The sequence below is a fragment of the Melanotaenia boesemani genome, chromosome 8 (genome assembly GCF_017639745.1).
Source record: "Melanotaenia boesemani isolate fMelBoe1 chromosome 8, fMelBoe1.pri, whole genome shotgun sequence".
In the NCBI taxonomy this organism is placed as follows: domain Eukaryota; kingdom Metazoa; phylum Chordata; class Actinopteri; order Atheriniformes; family Melanotaeniidae; genus Melanotaenia; species Melanotaenia boesemani.
This window is the reverse complement of record NC_055689.1, coordinates 25970332-25988640: the sequence shown is the minus strand read 5'-3', so window position 1 is coordinate 25988640 and position 18309 is coordinate 25970332. Positions and strand designations below refer to the sequence as shown.

The 18309-nt window shown below is 38.6% G+C and overlaps 1 protein-coding gene across 1 annotated transcript; it reads right to left on the bottom strand.

Annotated features, from left to right (window-relative positions):
* Positions 1 to 777: 777 nt before the first annotated feature.
* Positions 778 to 17916, bottom strand: mppe1 (metallophosphoesterase 1). The gene is made up of 9 exons (XM_041993341.1): positions 17381 to 17916; positions 17142 to 17250; positions 15681 to 15784; positions 12569 to 12649; positions 10991 to 11099; positions 10622 to 10702; positions 2557 to 2679; positions 2216 to 2356; positions 778 to 1627 (listed from the first exon to the last, which is right to left on the bottom strand). Exons 1-9 carry the CDS (start codon positions 17629 to 17631, stop codon positions 1442 to 1444), a joined length of 1185 nt encoding a protein of 394 aa, XP_041849275.1. The 5' UTR covers positions 17632 to 17916; the 3' UTR covers positions 778 to 1441.
* Between the last annotated feature and the right edge of the window lie 393 nt (positions 17917 to 18309).

Sequence of the window (18309 nt, the reverse complement as noted above, 5' to 3'; positions counted from 1 at the left end):
ACATCTCCTGGTACTTTAAGCTTTAATGACTTTAATGAAGTTTTTAGTATGGGTGGGATTGGAGTAAAATCTCTTTTAAGCTAAAATGAGCTAAACCTTTAGATATAGTGATGATGTATGATAGTATGTTAGCAAATTAGGAAATGGAGTTTTAATAGACCATAATACAGTGGTTTTAGCCATTTTTCTACATTCAACTTATCCCTGCCACTCTGTGTGCTCAGATATTACTATTGATATCCAGGATAGATGGTAGAATATTTTTAGGTAAAAGGCATAACTGTATGGCTGTCAGGTAAAATATCTAAACTAAAACAAATTAAGCCAGCAAATTGGAAAAATATTACATAATGGAGCTGCTGGGATAGGACCAGCCCCCCCTGCAACCCTGCATTGAAATAAGTGGGTATAAACAATGGATAGATTGATGCTTTTCTTTTTTTTAAACAATTTCACAGACATCTTGAGCTTAAGTTGTGAGGATATTTTATAGCTGCAGCAGTATTTCAGTTTATCAAAAAATGTTAAAGACTTTAATAAAAATTTAAATAAGTAATTTTATGGCCAAACTGACGAAACTGATAAAAGACACTTTGATATTAAGGTAAAAACTATGTATGAACTATTAATAGAATAATAACAAAAAAAAAACTTTCATAAAATACCTTTCAATATTTTAAACAGCCTTCACCTGAAGCATTTTAGATAATTTCTGTTTTTTCTTTTTGTTTGGATTTGCAACCATGAAATTTGAATGACTGAGTCAAAACTCCTGCATACTCAATTTCCTTTATTCAACAGAAAACTCTTTATTATTTACAGATCTTCAGAAATGTTTCAACAGTTTGGCAAAAAACCCCTCACAAACATTTGGCACAAGAAGTCAGAGATAAATATATTTCATAAAAACAAGGAGCAGCCGTGATGGAAGATGTGACATTAATGACAGGAGCAGACGGTGTTCAGAGTGAGAGATCGGTGTGTTCATGGCTCACAGGTGAACAGAGGAAGAAACATAAAGCATCAACATAACTCTACTTTGCCACCTTACATCAGATTGTTAATCAGGTAATATTTACACATATTTGTGTTTGATTTGTCCTACTAAATTCCATGTGTGTTCACTCTAATTATTCAGTTGCGCACTTTTGAAGTCAGTGAAAGTTACTTTTCTGAGTGAAAACATTTTTCTTTTTTATTTTCCAAAAGTCTGGATCTCCCACTGATTATTTGTAAGAATTTGGCTCCCATCATCAGCTACATTCACACCACCATCATCATAACCTTTTAGTCCTATAAAGAAATGTGAAACATATATTCATGTCCTTCCCCATGCCGTGACACAGAGTTTATATGGACAGGCTTTTTGCCAACTCAGGACGAGGAACGTCACACTTGAAGAGATCCTCACATGAAGCTCCAGAGACAGTGGTAACAGATTTCACAGAGACTTGTGCTTCCCCAGCAGGACCAGGCTGAGGCACTGCAGCAGACCTTTCATCCACAGACAGTGGGCCAGGAAGAGCAGCAGCAGGCAGGCGCCAGCCGAGCAGTAAACGCCGATCACCGTGCTCTCCTCCGGCAGGAAACACTTGGACATTGTGTAACTGCCGGCCGAAACCGACGCCTGGGGAAGGGGGAAGGGGAGGAGGGAGAAACTGTGGGTTAGAGGTGATAGAAAAGAATTTCTATCAACTGACACGTCTGCAAAGGGTCATCGAACCACCAGGGGGCCTCCTAACATAAGAAAAAATATTAACCCTATTTAATTTTGTCTTCAGATTTTGACCTTGACCATCTTCAACACAGCTTTCAACAACAATCAAGAAGGCAACATTGTGTCATGACAATAGCTTTTAATGTAACCTATACTAGTATACCCATGAACAAAACCCACGTCCTCCCAGCAGGAGCTGCCACCAGGGATCAAACTGCTCATCTTGCAGGTGAGGAATGAATGAGCTAATAATGAGCTCAATATTAACCTCACTGTAAAAGAGAAGGGAAGCCTGACATGCTGGGAACTCACAATATGTGGAAAAAGTGCATGAGAAATGCTCCTAACAGTCATGTTTCTTGTTTATTGATAAAACTGAAACAAAAGAAACACTCATGATGGTCATGAAGCAGTTGGCAAAAAAAGTTCAAGATGCAGGTTAATATAGACATTTTCTTGGCATGTTTCTTTTTTTTTTTTTTATTTTGCTTCACTCACCAGGATGAAGCTGGGGTTGTTCCTGTTCCTCCAGCTAAAGGACGGCACACTGATTTCTGGGTACTTGTTGTCATGGAGAACCTCACATCCGCTGTGGGTATGTCCGCTCAGGATGAGGCGAGGCTTAAACCACTGCAACAGCTGAAGGAGAGAAAGCCACATCCACCTCAGATGGCTGTTTCTTACATCACAAGTTTCCCCATCATCTTATGTATCTACACCACGGTTTTTCTCACAGAACTGTTGGTCTGTGTTCATTCAGATGAAAGTGTCTGACAAGAGATCAAAGCTCTTAGTAAGGGCACAAAAGCTGACCATGATGCGGGCTGCAGAGCACTCACCCTCTGTGAAGCTTCCTTTGACAGCACGTCGTACTTCTCTCTGAACAGCAGGTGTCGCTCTTCAGCAGGCGCAGCATCCTGTCCTTTGCAGCTGGCATCACTCACTCTGTACATAGGATAGTGCTGGAGAACAGAGCAGACAGTCAAGAGAATATGTATATGTGTATATATATATATATATATATATATATATATTAGAGATGGGATTTATGGCTCTTTGAAGGGAGCCGGATCTTGAGGAGACGTTCCTTTCAAAGAGCCATTCAAAAGACTGGCTCGTTCTCACAATATCTTACAAAATTTCACAATATATAAGAATGACAAACAATCAAAATATGTATCTATATAAAATCTACTATACAAGATTAAATATTTATAGGAAAAATATAGATAAAAAAGGACAAACCTGAGCAGTCAGTGCAAATTCTAGTAAATGTTTTCGATAGAACTCACAGTATTTGTTTACCAAACAATACTCTATGCCCACAGATGCTTCACATGAATGTAGCGTGTTGGACATCAGACTTCTATGATGTCACATGTTATTTATTTTATTTTCATTTTACTCAACTGTACCACTTCTTATTTATTTATTTATTCATTTATTTATTCATTCAAGGGGGGTGGGGGGTGGGGGGTTGGGCTTGGCGTGTGTGTGTGTGTAAACGTGTGTGCGTATGACTGTGTGAAAGATTTCATTGAGTGTTTTTATTCTTATGTTTTTAATCATGTAAAGAACTTTGTGTTGCCTATGGCATGAATAGTGCTTTATAAATAAAGTTTGATTTGATTTGATTTGATTTGATGACGGCAGTGTCAAAAATTTGTATATAAAAAGAATGGCTCACAAATGAACGGCTCACAGCTGTGAATCGATTCCCATCATTCATTTAAAAGAGTCGTTCAAAAGAATCGATTCGTTCATGAACGTCACATCTCTAAGAGATATTTATATATATATGTGTGTGTGTGTGCGTGTGTGTGTGTAAAGGAGGACATGTGTGCAGCAAAGAAACTGGCTCAGTAAAGTGTCTAATCTTGAACTTGCAGCTATGTAACTGTTTAAAGAATAAACAAAATGTGATTACAGAACAAAATGATGAATTCAGTCATTTATCACTTGAACAAAATATTGACCAATTCATTCTCCTCAGAGGTGAAACTGCTGTATTTCTTTGTTTTAATTAATGAAATTAAATATCTTCTTATTTTTAGGTATCGGATGGAGTGATTAATCATTAAACTGCAGAGCAGAACACTACTACACCAACACATGCCTTTTTCCTTTGTTCTTGCTGTAAATCGATTTTTAGACCATGATCTGTCCTCTGAACGAGTTTATTTTCAGTGTAAAGCATCAGAAAGTTTTCTTGGACACTTCCCAGGTTTTCTGTGCCACACTTATATTTGCTGCAGTCTTGTCCTTTTTCAGCTCTGGCAAACCAGTAATTGTGGGTTGGCATAAAATGAATCGCTACTTAAGCTACAATGCAGGAATGTCGTCACACATATTGGATTAAAAAGCCTGCTTTGTGGAGGAAAATACGAAGAGATTTACCTGGAGATTATTCAGCATTGTGTGAACAGGTTTGGTAAGTGATTGAGTGTGATGTTAATGTCCTGTAAAAGTCCTGCACTGCAGCTTTAAATGAAGCAATCCTAGAGCTTATTCAGTGGCTGCAGATCAACTCAAAATATGTAATAAAAACATGAAAGGAACATTGTGTTCGTTACAGAAATCCATGATGAGCACAAAAGTCTAATAACAGAACAATGCTCAGGTTCAGATTGGAGGGTGTGGGACATTCCTCCCTGTCCTGCACCTCCTGGTCTCACTGTCATTGCCCACATGTGCAACGAAGTCCTTAAGCAGGATGACGGAATACCCAGAAAGACTGCCTTACAGCAGAGGTCCCCAACCCTGGTCCTCAAGGCTCACTATCCAGCAGGTCATAGATGTCTCCCTGCTGCAACACACCTAATTCAAATTAATGGCTCATTAGCAAACTTGTGCAGAGTTTATTAGAGAGGCACCTCCTTCAATGACAAAAGAATGGGTACTCTGAACTTCTGTTTGGGTAACAGGCACAAGCAACAGTCAGGATTCGTTCCCCCATCCAGAGGCAGAGAGACTCCACCCTCTTGAACAGGCTCCAAGCTAGGGGAGGGCAACAAGTGTGCCCAAACCTGCTTGACGCTTTTCATAGGAGTGGAAGAAAGTACAACCCCCTTCAAGGAGACTGGTTCCAGATTCTAAGCTGCTCATCAAGGAGAACCTGACTATAGTCTAGCCGGGACCTCTCGACCTCGGGCACCAGCTCAGAGAGTTGACATTCCACGTCTCTAAAGTCTGTTGCTGAGGACTGGACCAGTAAAGTGCCTTTGTTTGGCAACTGCCCCACTTACACTGCACCGTTTTTACATTTTCATCTGATGCTGAGCTGATGTACATGACCACTAACCAAAAACAAACACACAAAATTTAATTATTATTCCAAAATGAACAATTTACATAATCTAAATTAATAAACAATAATCTAAATAAAGATTTTAATTTTTTTTTAAATACTACAGTAGGTCAATAATGAACCGAGCTATATAATAACCAAGCTATAACCCAGCTAACTCAATAATCCAGCTAATGGCTCAAAAAGGCATTAAAGTATTGGCGGTTATTAAGTTATTGGTTGCTACACATGTAATGATCATTTGGTCACAAACACAAGGAGGAAGAAGGGATGAGGAAGCAGGTACTAAGCCACAGACCTTGTCACACCGAAAACTTCATGTATCAGCTGATTGCTTTGAAACTCACCCTTCTCAGACTGTTCCACATCAACTTTACTATTTTCCTCACACTCATGTTTCTGCTGCTTTCTAACTTTTAAATGGATAGTTGTCTATAAAAGCACATGATTAGTTCCAGAAATATTGTACATGGTTGGTTTCACATGTAGCACAGGTACAAAAATCTATCAAGTTACAGCTTGCTGCTTATTAACCTGTCACGCCACAGAAAACATCCTGTTCACCGTCTGCTTTGAGCAAGTGCACAAATGTACCTGCTGCACATTTTCTGCTTAGACTGGGCTGAATTTAGACACGGCTATGATTGTTTTCTAGTAGTGCATGTTAGTGAAGCTGAGAGAAAATTTAAACTGATGCATAAGAGTTGAATATTCCACCTGTTCTATGTGAAAGTTCAAGGCACTGCTGCTCCTTTAACTAACATGTTCTGGACATTTTATGAATATTTTTTACTAGACACTGTAGAATCTAACAAGTTTGCATTACTATAAAAAAAAATGCAAACTCATTGCCTCAAAATTATTATTTTTTTTGTTAACTTGAGTAAAAGAGCACAATTAACAAGAGTAATATGAGTTTGTAGAACCTAAATAAACCTGAGTGTGCTATAATTACATGAGGTTATAAAAGAAATCTGATGTGATCAATTCCACTTAAATAAGAGACACTTCACAAAATACTGTTTTTATTTTTTAATCATAGACTCTTTTAATTTTGTTCAGCATGTTTCTGGCCCCACTCATAAAAACGGTCACTCAGTAGATTTTTCTCTTGTGGACTAAATATTAATCAAGTATGTTTTGAAGATTTTCAGTGACCACTGCTGTATATCATTTAATTTATCTTTTAAGGTGGTGCCTGCCGTATGCAGCGTTGTAACACAAAAACATATTCTTAATTCAGTATTGAGTGATTTCTCTGACTTTTTTTACCCAGCTCCTTTGCTGATTGTGATGATGTTAAAACATTTGTGACAAGCTTAAATAGCCATTGTTTGTCTGTTTTGGATATGGTATCACCTGTCAAACAGACTTTAGGGTGTAAAAAAGCCCAATCCGTGCACGGGAAATGCCGGAAAATGGAACATCTGTGATAATCTACTAAATTAGAGGTGCATTGACTCCACCTTAAAGATATGATGCAGGAGCTAAATAAAGCAAACTAGCTCAGCCTTTTCCTCTAATCTTGTTTCTTATAAAAAGAAAAATCTGAAAGTGTTTTTTGACACCACTGAAAACCTTGCAGCTCCCTCACCTCTTCATGTGCCTGTATACTCATAGGAGGACTGTAACAAAGTACAAGACATTAGGGCCAGTATTAATCTTCGCCTTATAAATGTTTGTTCAACGGACTTTTTTACCTGTGTGCTCTTGGTCTTCCTTCACTCCTGTCAGCCTACAGGAAGTGATAGCCTCAGTGGGCGTCTTCAAACCTTGCTGACATTGTCCCAACATCGCTGTTTATAAAAACCTTTGGCGTTTGGTAAAACTGATTAATCTTGAATCTGGCTCAGTCCCCAGCTACTTCAAACATGCTTTGGTAAACCTCAATCCTCAAAAAGCCCAACCTTGACCAATCAGAGCCTAAAAACCACAGGGCCGAATCAAAACTACCATTTGTTTCCAAAATTTTGGAAAAGGTAGTGGCAGGTCAGCTGATGTCCTTTATGGAGCAGCATGATTTCTTTGATCATTTTAATTTTTTAGAAAATGTTCCACTGAAACTGCTCTAGTGAAAGTTTCTAGTGATGTGATAATGTCTGCAGACTTAGGTCATTACAGTTTTGGCTTTACCAGATTTAATGTCTGCTTTTGATACCGTAGATCACAGCATACTGATAAATCGACTTGAATCAGAGATGGGGTTTTCTGGTTTTCTGGATCTGTTCTTCATTGGTTTTCCTCATATATAAAATTAAGAACCTTTAATGTCATTATCATCAATATAATGTCTGATGTGTCCAACCTATCTTGTGGAGTTGCACAGGGTTCTGTTCTTGGTCCCGTTTTGTTTTTGTTGTACCTCTTGGTCAGCTGATTCGTGGTTTTAAAAATGTGTCCTATCATTTTTACGCTGATGACATTCAGTTGTATTGTTCTTTCAATAACTCAGAGTTTCACTTTTTATCTGTGCTAAAAGTGGTTTTTATCAGCTACGAGCTATTTCTATAGTTAGGAGAATGTTGTCAAAATAAGATCTTCAAATGAAATGACCTGATTTTATCTCATCTCGTATTGATTTTCGTAATTCCGTTTTCACTCGTTTCAAAAAGGCGACTCTCAGCAGACTTCAGTTAGTGCAAAACTCTGCCGCCAGACTATTGACAGGTACATCCAGGACAGCCTAAGCGACCCTTATTTTATCTAATTTTATTATGGTTTTTACTTTCAAGACATTACATGGTCAGACCCCCACAGTTTGCTGACTTGCTGTGTCCCTTATTTTCAGGACGCCCCCTTCGGTCTTCAGGCCAGAGCCTCCTGAAGGTCCCAAAGACCCGTTTTAAAACTTTGGGGAAACCTGACTTTCAGGCTGTAGCCACCATACTTGCCCCTGTCCCTCTGTGTGGTCGACTCTGTGGACTCTTTTTAAAAAGCAGTTAAAAACTGTTTCAGGAAAGCTTCTTCTTGATGGTTATTATTTATTTTATGAAATTATGTTGTTTTATTGCACCCGTTTTATGTACAGAACTTTGTGCTTTTTATTTGTAAGAAGCACTTTATAAATAAACTTTACTTTATTTACTACTACACATGATTTAAAGTTCAACTACTTGAAGTCATTGCTGAACTTTGCAGCAAATACTTGGTGCGACCGTAGTTTTCGCTAAACTAATGTCAGACCTCTCTGTCAGGGTGCAGCAGCTGTGTGTATAATTACTTTTAAACCAAGTAACTTAAGAAGAATCACGTAACACCACTAAAATCAGTTGTTCGTTTTCATCATCAAATCAACATTATAACAGGTAAACTGTATTTTTATGTCCATAACTTGTACATTCTGGTGAAAGGTGGATTATCGCTGATATGAGTATATATAATATAGGGACCAGAAAAAATGTTTTCCAGTATGTTTTGATGAAAGGCTTTCCTCACACACAGAAAGTAGAGATTATCAAGTGTGACGTTTTTTTTTATAAACATATCATTGCTAAATAATTTATTGCTATTCATCATATCAGTGAGAAACAAAAGAATAAATGTAAACGGAACAAGAAAAGCAGACATTTTAGTTTGCATAATTGGAAAATAGATGTGACATCATAGTTTATTTCTGCTTTTATCTCATGCTGAAGTCATTAGAAACCTTTTTGTGTCATTTATATCATCGAACAACCAAATAAATAAAAGTTTAAATTATCCAGTACTTTTAGGCCCTGATCTATTAACGCTTTGCGTGTACAAAAACAGGTGCAGACGGCTTTGCTCCGCTAAAATCGGCCCAAGCTTATCTATCAAAGCCGCAAACATGGAACTGCGTCAGTTATCCTGGCAAAACTGCGCCGCTCTCCACTTTGCGTTTCTGAAGCTACTGCATATGCATTATGGGCGTTCCGGCCAGAAAGTGCACATTAGTGGGAGGAGACTATGCAAATAAATCTGGTTTGCGCAGCAGTGGGATTCATGTAGCCCGCAAATAGTTTGCGGTGTTTATGTTTGCTCTAAAAATAGCGTTTCTGAAAAGCAGGTGCTAATTGGCACAACAGTATACGCGCAATGGCTGCAGTAATAATTTTAAGGAGGAGGCACAGACACCATGAAAGGCGACTAAGATAATGCATTTTTTTCTATTATATTAATATATTTAGAATGCCAGAGAAGAGGATTGTGGAGACGATCCAGCGTTGCAATATTAGAATTGCTGGATAAGTTTAAAGACTTTATCATGCCTGTCTTTTATTATTATTATTATTATTATTATTATTATTATTATTATTATTATTATTATTATTATTTCTTTATAGCTTTTAAACCTTTATTATTTCTTATTTGTTCCTTGCATGTTTTTATATGTACAATACCTTGGTTCCTAAAGGTTGTTGTTAGTGTGCCTTATAAATAAATTGAACTTGAATATGAAACTATATTGCAGCATTTCTGGTGACATTTAGATTTTTTTCCTCGACTTCCGCAATATTTTTATTTGTCTCCTTTATTTGTCTCAACTTCTATCGGATAAAAGTTAATTTTGCGTTTGCGGTTTCCTTGCTCTCCAGAACCTTACATGACAGAGCAAACAGCGCCGCTAAATCCTCATTTAAATACTGCTGTTTGCTCCGCAAATGATAACAGGAGCAGTCTTAATAGATCAGGCGCTAATCGTAGAAACATAACCAGAGCAAAACTGCGCAGCAAATGTTAAATAGCGCAGCAGTTTTGCCCTCGTCATAACTCAGCCCCTTAAAGTACTGGATAATTTAAACTTTCATTAAGCTCCTAAAGAATAATTTAAAAGTGAAAGTGCAAAGTTGCATAATAAACCCCTTAATGAAGTGATTCACCTTAAGTACATTTATTAAACCTTTTGAACCCCAAAGTTCATATGACTTAATTAAGATTAGTATTAACAGCTACATTAAAGTGACGTTAAATCCATAATTTGATTCTATTAAAACCAATGTTATATTGTACAATGAATGAACTATTTTATAAACCTTTGAATCTTCATTAGAGTTTTGTTTTTCTTTGGGGAAAATAATTTTTTAAGAATGGCATTATATTGTTATAGAAACTAATCATCGGCTGTTAGGTGTGAGCTCTGAAAGGGCATAAAAGGAAGGACAAAAAGAGGAAACACATGGCAAATGAAAAGTTTGGATTAGCAAACAAAAGGCTGTAAACACAAATTTATAAAATGGTGGCAACTTCAGCAAGAACAAGGACTAGAACAAGACAGAAGGAATTAATGAAATGAATAAGTACAGATAGAGAGGCACATAAGTAGGTTTTTCAAGAAAAAACCCCACAAAATTTTAGATTTAATAACTGATTTCACTGGAAGGGATGTCTGAGATGAGGGACAAGATGCCAGTAAATGGAAAAACAAAAACAGCATGTTGCTCTAAAGACTGCGCGCAGGTTTAATCTGAAGCTCGTCTAAGAGTCACTGTAAATATTTTTTTTCACTCTGCAGCACTGAGACACCATGTGTGAGCATTGTGTAAAACAAGCTTGAAAAAAATCTTTATTTCTCTTGCTAAATGTGTTGATGAGTGGAGCCAACCTGACTTCAAACAATGAGCACATATCCATTTTACCTGTAACATGATGGGAGCTGTGGGAGGATAGGACTGCGAGCCTTCACAACTCTCCATCCCTTTGCTGCTGGACTGCGAGTTCTGCAGAAGAGTAAATATAAAGAATTCATCAGCTGGCTTCTGCACAAGTTCCCAATGTGTCCTCAAACACCCGTCAGCATTTTTATTTCATAATTCTGCGCTCTGTTTCCTGGAAAACTGGCGCTGCTGTCAGGAAACGCTGCATGTGTAAAAAGAAAACACCTGCTCTACCTGCAGGAGCAGGTACACTGGAAGTTTATTATTTCTGTTAACAACTTGAGGTCTGGCAAGCAGGGTGAGTGGGAAGTGTTGATAGTGAAAATGTGACTTCCAGAAATTTCTTCCCACCTGAAGAGAACAGTTGAGATCTCTGGAGAGTTTGATCAGCTCCTTTTCCACCGACTGGCAGATGGGACAGCCGTCGCCATGCAGGGCAACGCTGTTCACCAGCAGGAAGCTGCAGAGAGGAGAGACTGAGTGAGTCTGACGAAGCTGCAGCGAAGCTGCAGAGACGCATCCCAGAAGAAAGATTACTAAGAAGATAACTAATTTCTTATTACTTATGTGATGATTTAGAGCAAAATAAACACGATGAGAGCAAATTCAAATGGGAGAAGTCAAACGATGAGATCCAGAGGAAAATCTTCTGCAGTTATCACAATGAGCTTTTCAGTGGCACATTGTTTTCATAATGTGCCTTTAAACTCTAATAAATTAGATTAAATCTGCTTTAAATGTTGCCACAACTCAACATCACATGGAGGAAAGACACTGCTGCAGTGACCTCTCTAGGATGACAGTTATGAGAAGAGTTCACAGCAAAATGAGGATACTTAGAGCTACTCTGATGTTGAATTATAACATAATAACTGGTCCAATTTAATTGATTTTATTGGTTTTAATAGAGAGATCAAAGATATTTAAGGAAATATTATGTGTTTTTTATAATGAGGGTTTGCAATAAATAAATCTTCATAGTGCTTGGACATGTTATGTTAATATACAATGTTTGATAGGATTATATAAACCCACGTTGACATTGAACACTACTGAAAAGTGAGGAAATTAATGTAGCTTAGTGACAGTATTAGCTTTTCTGACATATTAACAAGGAAAATAAATAAAGTTTGCCAGCTTTAACAGAAAAACCAATAAATGTGTTTAGGTTTTTAAATTATTATATCTGTCTAACTTTATTCTATGATGTGCTTGACATTTAGACAGGATTTAAACAAGATCAAATTTAAGCTTAGCCTTAGCCAGTCAATAACTCTCCATTTTATTCTTTTTTGAGTTTGTGAGTATAAAGATCCACTTTTAATTCACTATTCAGGGGACAAGCTACCTGGTACCCGAAGGAATAAAGCAGCCCAAACCATAACATTTCCACCACTGTGCTTCTCAGCTGGTATGCAGTTCTTCTCCTAAAAAGACATATTTGGTCTTCACTAAAAGGTGCATAATCCAAGAAGGCCTTGCATTTGCCTGTATGTTTATAGTCAAACAGTAATACTCTAACTTTTGCTCTGTTGAAATAGGACAGAATCCACACTTAAAACTGTAAGAAAGCACTAGTATTTAAAAGCCAATCTAGAAACTGGGGGCTATTTTTAGAGATTTCCCTTCCTATTAACACAGGTATATGTTATTTAATAGAAGAGCCAGTATTTTTTATGCAAATATCTTTGCAAAGTGTGCAGTTTCCATGTGATGCACTTGTACTTCACATGACATTTACTGCATGCTCTCTGAACGCCGTGAAAACATTTTGTGCAACATATTGGCTGGTTTCTTGTTTAAAATTGCATCTTTGGCACAGACTGACTGAAGAGATAAAAGTGGCCACTTGTCAGCCTGCAGAGACACATATTTTTCTTGCAGCTATGTTCCAGGTTCCCATGCATGTCACATCCTCCGGAAACTTACTTGACTCCCTTTTTGGTGACAATCCTGGTGGAGGAGGCGTTGAAGACCTTTTCAAAGCGCTGCAACTTGAACCAGTCCATTCTGCAGGGAGACACAACACGTCTGTCACACTGCATGAAAACCTGCTGCTCAGTCTGTCACGTCGGTCTGTCATGCACTGTTACATAAGAGCTGTGCCAGCTCGCTTCCTGCTGCACGGGTGCAATCAAACCACGTATGAGCCGCGGCGTGGCTACATAATCCTACATCTCTGAATCACACACATCAAACATGAAGCTGTGCGATGATATACAGCACAAAATACACAGGCTGAAAATTATGATTAAGAAGAAGAAAGGCTTCTTAGATGCCGTTTTAATAAGGACTGAACATGTCATCATTAGTTGTGTGTGTGTGCCTTTCAATGAAAATTTGAAAACATACACTCACTGGCCACTTTATTAGGTACAGTTGTTGTATTGCTTGTTAACACAAAACGCTAATCAGCCAATCACATTGCAGCAGCTGGATGGATTTAGACATGCAGACATGGTCAAGATGATTTGAAGATTAAACCAAGCATAACAATGATGAAGAAAGGAGATTTATGATGCGCCTCAATCTGAGGCGCCACTTTCAGATGGGGTCAGAATTAGGTGTAAGCAACATGACAGCATGGATTCCTACAGCTAAGGCTGTCTGTGTAACGGTGTGGGGAATATCTTTTTTGGGCACACTTTGGACCTCTGGGTACAAACTGCACATGATTCCAACACCACAGCCTACCTGAGTATTGTTGCTGACCATGTTCTTTCCTTGATGACCACAGAGGACAATGCACCATGTCACAAAGCTCAAATCCTCTCCAACTGGTATTTTGAACATGACAACGAGTTCACTGTACTTCACTGGCCTCCACAGTGACCAGAGCTCAACCTAGTAGAGCAGCTTTGGGACGTGGTGGAATGGGAGATTATCATCATGGATGTGCACCCGACTAATCTGCAGCAACTGTGTGATGCTGTCATGACATAATAGAGCAAAATTTCTGAGGAATGTTTACAACACCTGGTTGAATCTAAGCCATGAAGAATTAAGGCAGTTATGAGGCCAGACACAATACCAGAAGATTTGCCTTATAAAGTGACTGGTGAGTGTAGTTTTTCTTATTTTAAAATGAGCTTTTTCAGTTTTAATGTCCACACACTCTTGATTTTCACTTCGATACCCAACCAGGGTTTTCTTAGTGTACAGTCCTAATCATGAACACAAAGCTGGTGTTTTTTTTTGTGTATGTTTTAATGTTTTGTTGTGAGTGCAGCCTGAGAGGGGCGACCACTCTGTAAAGATTGTAAAAACAAATCTTTCTCAACATAAAATGTCAAAGAACTTGGGGGTTTGGGCTGTGTGGTGATGTGGTAGTTTGCACCGTTGCTTTACAGCAAGAATCCTGCTTTGACTCTCGGCTGGTTCTTTCTGTGTCTCCTCATGCATGAATGAGTGTCTTCTGAGCATTTGGCTAAATCCAAACACGTGCATGTTGGATGAAATGGTGATTCTAAATAGGTATAATGTGATTGAGCATGGTCTCTGTGTTGGGTCTATCCAGAGTGTTCTTTGCTTCTCAGATAGTCCTGAACTGAGTTGAGCTGGTATGGAAAATGAATGAAAATGGGGATTTTCAGCAACTCAAGTTCACACTGAGAAAATCCAGAAACATCTTTAAAAGGGACAAGAATGAAAAACAATACTGAATGATCATTATGGTTCATTTAAAATGGACTGAGGTGACATGGAAATGTATCCTGTTTTCTCTTTGCTGTGCTCTGTTTTTATTTATATTTTATTTCGTGTAAAAACTGACTTTGAGTTTGAGCAGCAGGAGCTGACTCTGCACTGTCTCACGCTATTATATGTTGAACCTCTTTCATCCATCAGCGTTTGTTAAGCATGGCACTGCATGTTTGTGAGGCTGATAATGTTGCAAAATAACGTGTTGTGAGAAAAATGCAGCCGTTTTAAGTTAAGCTGACCCGTTTCATGTCACACACACATCACTTACTCACAATCTCATGTAAATCCGGTAAATACTGCACACCATCTTCAGTCATTTTCTTGTCTAAATTTGGACACCTTGAAATACCAACATGGCAGCTGCCATATGCCAAATTTAAGGCCTCAAAAACATTAACAAGCTAATGGCAGATATCACTACAACTACATGAACGTCTTAAATACAATCTATAATTCACAGCATCAGCTTTTATTTTAGAAAGGTTTCGCAATAATTATAACTGACATGAAAAACTTCAACTTTCGCTGTTAAATGATGTCAAACTGGTACTTCTGCTCAACGACAGAACTTCTAACGCAGAACAAACATTTTTAATCTGTATAAATCATTTATGAACTATTTATCCAGACTTTACTCTGGCAAACTAGGGAGCTACTGAATAAGGACTCATAGCACAAAGCTTAAGGAAAAGAAAAACATTTAGTTTTTTTTTTATGAGAAAGTTAAATCTTTAGAAAGTGGTTGTTGTCAGTGTCACTTGTCACTTTTACAAGAAGCAGCTTGATTGTGTAAGTAGAGCGTTATCATTACTTTAAAAAAAGAGTGTAGGACTCTGCAGGTTCAGCAAACAGTATTCAGTGGAGAATTAAAAAGCATTTTCTGTGGATTCATGTACATTAATAACGTGTAAGCAGGGCTAACTTTAAAAATATATGTTTATTATAATGAAGTCTTTTGTAATTTTATTTAATTTGTTGTTAAGGTAACAGGGTGAACTACCTGTATGTTCTCAGCCATGGCCTCTGCTCTGAATGCATTTACTGCAACCAAGCCCATGAGTCAAATATTTTATATGGTTATGTAATGTGGACAAACTAGTCTTTTCACTTTTGTTTGCTGGCAGTAAAACAGGTTTCACTGACCTCCAGTCAGCCCAAAAAGCCTTTCTATAGACAAACAACAAATTATGCCACTAAGGCGTTATCGTGCCCAGGGGTCTGATAAGTAAAAAACATTTAAATCAGTCTTTAATTCATCAGGAATTTCTGCTGCTCCCCTCTCATCTCCAGAACATAAGGCGGTGCAATGAAAAAGCAAGGAAGAAAAGTCTGTTCTTACTCATAATGGAAACCAATGTCGTGATTTCCAACCAGTACAACCAGCTCTGTGTCGGTGGAGTGTCTGAACATCCTGTGGAAGCGACGTACGTCGTCCTCCCAGTGCTGCAGAGAGACCGACACAAACACAGCTGAAGCAGGAATCAGCTCAGGCCTTTCAGAAGAAAAAGAAAGACAGAAAAACTCCCCTGGGAAGCTCATGAGCATTAACTGGATCTCTGAGGGTCTCGCAGCAGCCTCAGCAGACAACATGAGCCCTTTAATCACATCAGCACTGTTTGCGTTTCGCATCACATGGTTGCTTTTAATTAGTGTTGAAACAATTTACAGCTGAGATGAGGTATGGAGGAAAAATGACAAACGTTTGCAACTTTCAGCATCTCAAATGTGAGAATTTGGAGTCATTTTTTTGTTCCACATCATTGTGCACTGATTATTTCTGTATTGAGAATAAAAAAAATAACTTGTTGCTTTGGTTGCAGACTTACATTCAAAGTTAAGAACACTCACCTCTGTGAATCCTCCATAAGAAGTCTAAAACAAGTTATTATTAAAAACCTTTAAACTGAGATGTCTGAGGATCAGCTGCAGCTGTTGGTCTGATGTTATTTTGTTGGGTTAATGGGCCATTTTTCCACACTTCAGCATAACAACTGCTCATTAAAAAAAGTGTAAAGTACAGAATAAATATATGGGCAAATATTTTGATTATCAATTAAAAAGGTGGAAGAATGTGAGTCAATTCAAGGTTTTTGCTTCAGATTTGAATCTTTTTGTGTTTTGTAATATTTTGATTTAAGTCATGTGGATCATAGATTGCGGTGAAATTAAGAGGATGCAAATATTTATCAAACAATCTAACAAAAGTAAAATGAATAATTTTATTAAGTTCTATTTTAATGTACAAATTTTAATGTCACATAAAGCAAAGTCAAAACTGATTAGTTCAGAAAATCATTGACAGGTTAATCTATAAACCAACGGTAAACCTGATTTCACATTTTGCTTCATTGTCCAAAGCCCCTAAACTATAACTTAGTAGCTAGAGCTGCCAGGAGAGAAACCGAAAAGAGGAAAAAAAAAAAAAAAAAAAAAAAAAAAAAAAGCTCGCCCCCCCCATCTTGTTTTGTCTACTGTCTGTTCCTCTATGAGACTCTCTTTTGTCCTCCTCGTTTCATCTATTAATTAAAGGATCCCAACACGATTTGTGTGAAATCCCAGGGTTTTTGTTCCTAAACGCAGGCGCTGAGAGCGTGCAGGCTGCAGCTGTTTACCTCCTTACCTGCAGCCTCTGGGCCCAAATTGTACAACATGATGATTAAACAACCGGACAGCACCGGCCTCTGCTCTGCATCCACAAACATTTTCCCAAGCACCATCAGCGTCATCATCATCCTCAGCTATCAATAACAGTGTTGATATGCAGACAATGCAAAAAGGAAAAGATGGAGCTCTGCGTTACCTTCTGTGAGCTCCACTTGCCTTCGTCGAAGATATCCCCGAGAATAAAGACGATTTCGGGCCTGAGCAGCCACAGAGCGGTCTGAAAAGCCCTCTCCATCTGCCATTCCCTGCGCGTTGGGACACAACAAGTCAGCGTTATTTGTTGTTTTTGTTTACAATCCCGCCCGCAGAGCCGGTGCACAGAATTGTGGATAAAGCGATGATGAAGTGGTTAAAGATGAAGATGAAGACTTTTACCTTCTCAGTTTGTCGAACCAGTGCCCCCCTACAGCTCCGAGGAGGTGGGTGTCCGACAGCACCATGGCGCGGACAGCTGAGTCCATCGGTCGCCCGTCGATGCTCTCTCCGCCCCGGGCATGACTGAGCTTCGGCCAGGCGCACTTGAGGATGGTGGGGAAGTAGATGAGGTACTCGCAGAAGAAGAAAGCGCCGCCGACCACGACCATCAGCACCACCGCAACCACCCATCTGACGCTAAACCTCGGCATTTCTTCGTTATTCGTCGTTTGGGATGCCCTGAACTGGCGCACTGGCGGTGATGGAGCGGTCCATGAGGCATCTTCACCTCGATACAGACCTGGAGGTTTAGGTCTCCTGCCGTGGGATGCTCATGGCAAGTCGCTGTGGAGGCAACGTCGGCTAAAAAAAAGAAAAGAAGCACCCTGTCGCGTCTGGTTGATCCAGAAAAAGGATGAGAAAGTTTAAAACGCACTCCTGTTTTTCAGGAGAAACATCACCCAGAAGCGGCTTTCACATCGTCTGTCTGTCGGGCTCACGAGTCAAGCTAGAAACATCACTTCCGGTCGTATCTTTCAAAATAAAGCCGTAAAACATGCCTTCTATATGTGATCAGTAAACCCAGTCTGTGCTTCAGCATTTTCATTTGGATGTTTTTTAAATCTTATTTGTATTTTATGGAAAATATTGTGCTTTTTATTTGACAGCCCCTGGGAAAGTAGATGATGGAAAATCAAGAAAAACAAGAGAGCAGCCTGTCTTCATTTTCTGATTTTGTTTTTGGTGTAGATTATTATCTTTCTGGGAAAGAAAAGTCATGTTTCCCCACTTGTATTATCTCTTTTCTCATCTTTCAATTCATCATATAAACTATTTTAGTTCTGGTGTATACTTAAGTCCACAACAGAAAGACAGTTATTTACCTGGCT